Source organism: Mytilus trossulus, chromosome 14, assembly GCF_036588685.1.
Source record: "Mytilus trossulus isolate FHL-02 chromosome 14, PNRI_Mtr1.1.1.hap1, whole genome shotgun sequence".
NCBI classification, from domain to species: domain Eukaryota; kingdom Metazoa; phylum Mollusca; class Bivalvia; order Mytilida; family Mytilidae; genus Mytilus; species Mytilus trossulus.
In genome coordinates, this window is record NC_086386.1 from 59,608,369 (window position 1) to 59,617,078 (window position 8,710).

The 8,710-nt window shown below is 31.5% G+C and overlaps 1 protein-coding gene across 1 annotated transcript; it reads left to right on the forward strand.

The window, feature by feature from the left end:
• The first annotated feature begins 2,848 nt into the window (after positions 1–2,848).
• LOC134695707 (uncharacterized) lies at positions 2,849–7,290 on the forward strand. Its single transcript, XM_063557076.1, has 4 exons — positions 2,849–2,946; positions 3,584–3,668; positions 5,687–5,777; positions 6,904–7,290. Exons 1-4 carry the CDS (start codon positions 2,857–2,859, stop codon positions 6,941–6,943), a joined length of 306 nt encoding a protein of 101 aa, XP_063413146.1. The 5' UTR covers positions 2,849–2,856; the 3' UTR covers positions 6,944–7,290.
• The last annotated feature ends 1,420 nt before the right edge of the window (positions 7,291–8,710 follow it).

Below are 8,710 nucleotides of genomic sequence, written 5' to 3' on the forward strand. Positions count from 1 at the left end.
ATTCCAAAAATGTTTCTGAATTTATGCAGTTTCTTTTATTATCTTTTTGATATTTAACAATTAACGTATACTCTCAATGACCACATCAAATTAGAAATGAGATTTACATTCATATTACATGAATTTGAAATAAAAAAAAAGCCAAAACAAATGTCAAGCTTACAAAAATAGATATGTATGCACCGTTAATGCGGGCTTTGAGTCCCTATGGATACCGTGCACATAGTAGCCGAGCTTCAAACATTATGCATTATTGCAGAGTTTATAAAGTTTAAAAACAAATAGAAGAGAAAATCCTCGAAAAGTGTTTCCTATCTTGATATTTGCTTCATATGCAATATGTATCTACTGACTAAGATGCAACAATTCAACTATTTATAAGTGTAATGATATCGATCATTTTTGTCGATGGTATGGGTGATTAACTAATTTCGCTAGAAATGACATATAGTATATATTGCACAAACAGATAAGTTAGCCGTTAGCGGTTTTTGTATTGCATCTTCACTTAACTAGCTGATTTAAAATCCGGCTCAGTGTGTCAATCTAGTTCAAGGAAAGGTTAATTTTCACATTGGACTCGAGCTCACACGTTGTGTCTGGATATGCATTTGAAAAACTGGTATTAAGAAATGCTAAGAAACGGTGCTTACAGATAGACTATAAATGCATCAAATTCATTCAGTCATTGCCTGTACTAATGATCTGTTCATCAACTTGAAGTGCTTGACAGAAAGACAAATTTGACTGACTGATTCATAGATGAATATTTGAATATCTGTTGGTGAATGTTCAAATGAAAATGTGTAACTTTTCTTTTTCTTTCAAATTCTGACTGATTTTTGCCTTTTTTATTATAACCCAGAAGCTGAATGTGTGTAACTTAGCATTCGAATTAGGAAATCAACTAAAACATCTTTGAAACACAAAAGAGATCAACATAAAACTGAAAATACAACTCCTTTATATATATTCGGTAGGCTTATGAACCTTTTGTTATCGTGTTCAGTTTATGTTGTAGTCGAAAACAGTTGAAAGAAGCGCCAATCCTAGATATTCAGTTTCTGCTAATGGAAAACCATTAAATCCTATACCCTCAAACAGTCCTAGTAAATGTAAGTGTTTATCTATATTATAACATAGTATGTTTTATATAATTGTATCAATAAACGAAGTAATATTCTAAAACATTACAAGAGCACTGAAAAATCAATTCGGACTGCATAATTATATTGAGGAAAAAATGCAAAATGCTATCATACAAATAAACATGATCAATTGATCGTTCATGAAAAATACACATTTATTTCAGTTTATTGATAAAAAATGTTGACACATTTTATAAACCAATACCTTTTCCTTCGTGTGGTTTAATGATTTAACTGGTTAATTTCAAAAAAAATCAAAACTGCAGTTAATACTCTGTAACTCAATCATCACATCAGCGATATTTCTATCGGTCATTATCTGTACAATTATGTATATCTTTTCTTGTCGAATAAACCTCTCATAAACTTTTAAATAAAGAGAGCAAATTATTAACAAGAAACTGTTGTGTATGGTAAAAATATTCAAAATAATGTACTTTTGAAATTAGTTTAAAACCATGCACAAAATTCGTTCGATAGAATCAACATAAAGTCACGGAAAAAAATCATGTAATTTCGTATATATTGCATTTGTAATTGTCAGCTTAAATATCTTTTATTTGAAAAAGACAAACATGTTATTTTACTTGCGTGATGAAAAAGAAAACTGCACATATTATTAAACTTTTACATTGGTTAATGTAAACAAATAAGTTAAATAATTCTCATTATTAACATAACAAAAAGACAAAAAAAAGTTATTCAGCAATAAAGTAATATAGTTTTTAAAATCATAAATACAGTGCTCAACTTCCTCTTTAAAATCCTGCAGCTCAACATTTTAATGCATGCTGTACTTTTTTTAACAGCACACATTCTACATATTTTTAACAAAATGTAGAATATTAAATTATTTTCTGCAATTCAAATCAGTAGTAAACAAAAAGAGATTAGACATTAACATTATTTAGGTACACCATTAAAAATTATTCTATCTATAGGGCGGACATTTTATCAAACTTTAATTTGACATACATCTTGAATATTATACAAACGCATAATTGTCTAAATAAAGGATTTAATAAAGCGTTTTTAAATAACGATAGTTAATCAAATAATATCCGCAAATGGTTAGAAAAACATAAATCATCTTTGGAAACTATTCAATATAATGCAACCAATAGCAATAACACATTAGTGCAGGCACACAGGAACAGGAAACAACAATACACATTTTAAGATCAAAAAGTTTTCTTCTATGTATTTCTTGGTGATGATCTCTTTTGGAAAAATCTTTACACCGGATCCAATCAGTGAAGCGCTCGAAAAATCCAAACTTAATTTCCCACAAGTACAAACATGAATGCAGTTATAATTAAAGTTCTAAGGGGATATATCGTTGTTATTTATATAAACGTATGATATACGTCTACATATATGACAACTAAACGGCAAAATGTCTGTCTTCACTAATTTATTAAGTTTTTGTCTGAAATTTATTTCAACATTTTCTGATCTACAAATTTGGGCAAACTAGACCCAAAGAAGGATGTTATTCGTCAGTTCTGTAATACCTTTCCTTGTTAGCTTTATCTACAGTTCAAATGCAGTACATGAATTAATGTGACAAGTAGATAATATATTATGCAGGTCATTTGTGTGTGTTAACGGTGAATGATGATTTATTCACCATGAAGTCACATCAATTTTTTTTTTTTAAATATACTTCTAAATATGCTCTTTTTTATTTTCAGGTTCGATTGGGTTTATGGTTGGAAAAAGAATGCAAACTAGCAGCTTTGTTATGCACTCTGATGAAAGACCTGGTACCACAAGCTCACAGAAAATGATCGGAAATGTAGATAACTACTGCTTAGATCTATATCCCATTTGTTTCAAACTGTTAACGGGAATGGCTGTCGTTTTAACACTTCTTACTAGGCATAAGTTTTAACATCAATATATAAGTATAAAAGTTATCTTGAGGATCATGTGTGATGAATAACGATTAGAAGGACAATATATTAATGTGTGTTTATGTATGATTGATTATAGAAAGACAATTGGAAGCAACGTCTTGTGCAAATATTAAATGGAAAGACAAAACAATAGATTTAACCCCGTCACATATTCATGTGCCTGTCAAAAGTCTAGAACAAAATAAGTTTATGTCTTGTGTCACATCTTAAAATCTCATTAATGAAACCCCTGCAAATTTTATTATTATACCTTCAAATATATGAGACCGAATTATGCATTCACTATTGGGTATCAATACCTTTGGACATTTCTTAACGCGCTACTGCACATATCTTATATTATGGCACACAAGCCTGTCAAAAACCGTGATAAACTTTCCGCCTTTAAGCACATAGCTCTCGAGTATACAATCCCCACGATAGCTGCTTAATCTTTTCTAGAAACAAATTTAAGTAACCCTTTCTTTATTGTTCTAATTTATATGTATTTAATACAAGAGTTTTATATTGTTTTAGTACAGGAGACAGCTTTCGCCATTATCAAAATCCAAATCATCGAAGTCCAAGTTGCAAGAACTCGGAGTAAAGAATAAAAATAGAGGTTTGAATAATAATTAGTGTTTTTGAATTCAATCAATAGTATATGTAATAATATTCGAATGTTTAAAAAACTACGGATTTTCTTCCCAAGGAATAGGGCAATACCTTTCGGAATCCTAAATACCTTGCATCTCTATATTGTATTTGACACGCTTGACCTTTTAAACTTTTGTTTAATCGAGCGAAAGTAGTGAATCGTTTGTATACAAAAACTCTCGTCTGACATACATATGTTTAGTCATGGTACCATTTATAAATTTCTTGACATATAAATACATTTGCCTTTTGTTGAAAAAACTGTATGAATACTGTCTATGGTAACATTTTGTAGTTTTTTAGTGTCCGTGTTCAATATGGACAATTACAGACAAGAATGAACAAAACAACATCTATCTCAACTATTGTCGTACATGTACGTCAAGATATACAAACCTAAACCTAAACAAATGTAATTGATAAAAGGAAGAAAAAAATCAGACACATAGCCCTCACCATGTTCACAGTTTAGAATATTATCATAGGTCACTGTATTGCATTCAACAATGGGAAAACATACCGTATAGTCGGCTTTTAAAAGCCCCGCCATGAAAGATGTGAAACAATTCACGAACTAACGGAAACCAAAGACTACGGGATCATGACTCGTTTGGATAATCACAGTCATTATAAATACGGCGGTTTTATAAATGTTTGTGAGCGTTCATCTTGTCCTTAAGCTGGGACACTGATTTTAAACACAACATAAAAAAACCAGACAAATACAGTTCCAATTGGTTAAACAGACAAAATAATTTACATTTAAACTATGTTAAATTTAAATTTTAAAAAAACATGTATTGACTGAAGGATTAGAGAATATTATATACATAATATGGATACTGGTCTACCACATACAAGCTGGCACATGCAGATATTGCTTAGGTTTCAAGGTCAATCAATTATGACTGGTCACAATAATATGCATGTGTATGAAATGTGTTAATACTGATTCTTTTACAACTGTACACCAAATATAATTGAACTTACCTTAGTGGCTACCCTCAATCTACGTGTATATTCTGTAAACTACGTAAAAGTATCAAAGTCACAACAATGACGGAGCAGGTAAATCCAAAAAACTCCTTAAAAAAATAATTGTGCAAATTTTTCGTTTACTGCATACTAAAGTTCCTTGACATGTCATTAGTTGTTTATGTTAGACTGCCCTTATCACAAACTAACAAATTGTTAGCGCCTCTGGCACCTGCCGACGGAGAAGCGCAAAAGTGGTAGGCCTACACTAGTTTTAATCTCGGTTTGAACTGCCTGTGCACTAATCAAACAAAATTCTGTGGTGTATTTTCTCTCATTTTCCTTTTTTTTAAACATGGTGTTATAGTAGAAAAAACTTGCATAGCTAGTTTGTTTTTTGAAAGTATCTTACAGATAATCATCGTTGAGTCAAGACAAACATTCAGCCGATGACGTTATTAAACATATTCAACATGAAAAAGTATAAGATCTGAGGTGCTTTAAATCCACACAAAAGTACTTACAGTAAAAGTTGTTGTCAATTTCAAACAGCATGGGAATATGTTGGTATCATTTCGATTCAAATTCTCATTTACAATCAACATATAAGCTAACGCATACTACCTCTTCAATCCTTTTCTAACATCATACACCAATAATCGTTACGACATGAAAGCCTACAGGGACGTTTTTGGCAGGCGCATATAACTTTCACCAATTAGTAAAATCACTTGTTTAAGTGTTTGCATTACTGTAACAATACATCAGTATACTATCAACTCATTGGTCGTGAGTATTGTCGGTGCTATTATTAAGACTTCTTATGAGATCAAAATTGAGTTGATTTATTAACGTAAGAGTTGTTTGTAAATAATGACTAAAGATTGCTTTCTCATTCGTAGTCAATCAAATTTTTTAGGCACTTGATATTCCAGAAACAAAATGTGAGACATATCCCCAAAGCATAAAACTAAAATTCTTGATAATAACTTTACATGTATTTTGTAGGCAAAGGAATGACTATGCAAGGGGTTCGAAGTGATCTACGAATCCGCAGCGAAACTGGACCACGAAAACCAGAGGATCTAAAGCCTATAAGGTAATATGTGCTCTTGATCAAAAGTAGTGATTTCCTGTTGAGAATAATGTCTAATCGGGAACGATCTAACCAAAAATATTATGAACCAAGGATGATTAAATCCATAAAGTTGAACTCACTCAATATATACAGAGCCATACATCTTACTTTTCAAACTTTAAAATTGACTTTGGTGATTATATAAGAAAGCTGAGGTTTCAATTGACCTTAACTTAAACATAACTTCTCCCGTGGTTTGATGAAAACCGATCAAAAGTACAGATGAAATTTGTCAAGTCATATTTGATTAGCTATTATATCGATGTTAAAAGAATTAATGTTACGTGTGTGATTCAAATCGACTCAATCCTTCAATTTTGACTGGTTCCCCTTATTGACAATGCTAAAAGTTTTGGTCAATTTGAATATTTTGAATATTTTTTTCAGTGTTTTTTTTTAAGAAATGACATTTTGAACGTTCTCTTCATAATTCTTCATATTACTAATATATGAAGCTAATAATATGTTAAAATATTGCTTCGTGCTAATGGTCAAAATGTACAGAAAAATATATATGAAACGGACTAATACTTGATAATATGAAACTGATAGTAACTAAGTGTTTATCAGCTATCAGGACGGATAACATTTCACCATTGGCGTAGCACTTCAGACGCATGAAGCTAAAGTTTTGTTTCCATTTTGACATCAATTGGGCGATACATCTGCTGGTGGACTATCAGTTCTCCAGGGTATCATCTGCTCAGTAGTCAGTTCCTCGGCAATGACATGATTTATCAAAGACCTTTCTAATATTGTCAGTTTACAAATTTTTAAATGATAAAGAAACGAAGGTTGCAACTTGCTCAGAAATAGTTGACCTAATAATTTGGCTATGTTTTATGTCCTTTTATTCATATAGCTCTTCTAGTGTTTCGGTTTTTATACATGCTTGTTTTCAAATATTCGGATTTGAGCGTTCCCGATGAAGACAAGTCCAGAAAAGAACTTCGGACGCATGGAATTTATAAAGTTTTGTTTTAATTTTTTTCTATTCACAACATTGTGCAGTAACGTTTATACCGTTCAAATGTATGGCGGGTTTGTTTTTTGTGTTCTATTTTGTATTTCATTGTTATCATTTCAGTGACCCAAAATGTGTTTCACTAAGACCGAAAACTTTATAAGCTGTTTAAGTTTTATCCAGTTACCCATTGGCGATTTTCAACACACATTTAAGATAAGAGCAGCTATCAAGAGTCATATTGAGCTTCAAACTGGATTTACAAGACACCTAGCATCGATGTGGAATATTGTGTGTTGCACTGATTGGCATTGCTGCACGTGCACTTATAAACTAAGTGTAAAGACGTAAAAGCAGTCTTAGAAACGCATGACCTAGAACAATGCCGAAATAAAAGCAAACAGTATCTACTGGATGTAGGATCATGAGTCCTCATAACTGTACATTTATAGCAATATCTTTTTCAGTAATGTTGACTTTTTTCAAAATCATAATCAATGTTAGTATCGAAAGAAGCAATATCTAAATATTTTACCACTGTGTCAAATTGTTTACCTTTAAAGTCATATAATACATCAAATTCAGTTAAAAAAAGTTGAAAAATATTTATTTTTTCTATCATGACTGAGGTTCACTTTTAAAAAAACGGGTACTAAAGACTTTCTTATAAAAGACAATCTTATATTTCATCAAACTCTTCCTAAATGTACTGCATTTGAATAATGATCTTCCCGTACTCAAATTCGCCGACATCTTTTACGTATGCAGTGAACTTAACCATGCCATCTTTCGTTAACATTACGTTAATCGCACAGCGGAAGTGCGTGATGAAAGAAAAGTTTAACAAACGTGGAAAACAAATAGTATAAACCGATTCAGAGATAAAGAAACTTAATACACCAAATAATTTAAGATTTGTCAAAACAAAGTTAAATTAACAAATGGGCACGGATTAAACACAAAACAACAAATATGCATCGATCTATAGTCTCACTTTATACTTTCCACGTTTTCCATGATTCTGTGATGATTGTCTATCAATAGACAACGATCGGTAAACTTCGACACCAAAACCCGTGTTTTAACAAAGTTATAAATTTTCGACATATTTTTTGTCGATTATACAATATGGATTCGAACGTAGTAAATGTTGAAAACGTACACAGAGCACAGTGTAATACATATACATGCATTGGTCCAATAATTGCCTCAATTTAATAATTACCAAAACCTCGGCAAAAAGCTTCATATTGTGACTTTCAGCTGATAGTTTTGTAACCTTTGTGTTCAGAAATTAGATTGTCATAGGATTGTTATCGCTGAACTTTCTTTAATGTTCACGCCCTGCATGTCCTTTTGTGAGTTGTACTTTTGCGTTTTTCACTCCTATACCATGTCCATGTCAGAGAGACCAAAACCATAACAAAAGCCAGTGATCAAGTTCAGATAGTATACAGAAAAACATTGGTTCCTATATCTGAAAAATAGAAATACTTGTAAAAGGTCAGACATGAATTTAACAAGAGAAATAACAGGAAGTATTTGCGTCTCTGTATCTTTCCAAAATCAACATTTTACCAGAATATAACATCTAACAAAAACGCTGTATGAAGTCGTAAAGAATTTGTTAATCAAGTGTGCAAGGACCTCGTTGACCCTTGTGTTCAAAAATGGTAGCGAAATAGCACCGTTGGTATTTCCAGCATGTCGGTTAATCAAATGTCTCGCCAATATCATTATACTATGACACCATCATTAATGCAGAAGGATGATATTCAAACTGGTGAAAGTTTTAAATTGTGTTAATAGGTTGTTGTTACATGAAAAGTAATAATTAAAGAAAAACACGGTAAAATAAAATGCGACATAAAGTTAGTCCTATCGAGAAAACTTGTTTTCAAAAACTTTCGATGAAATCATTGATTCAACA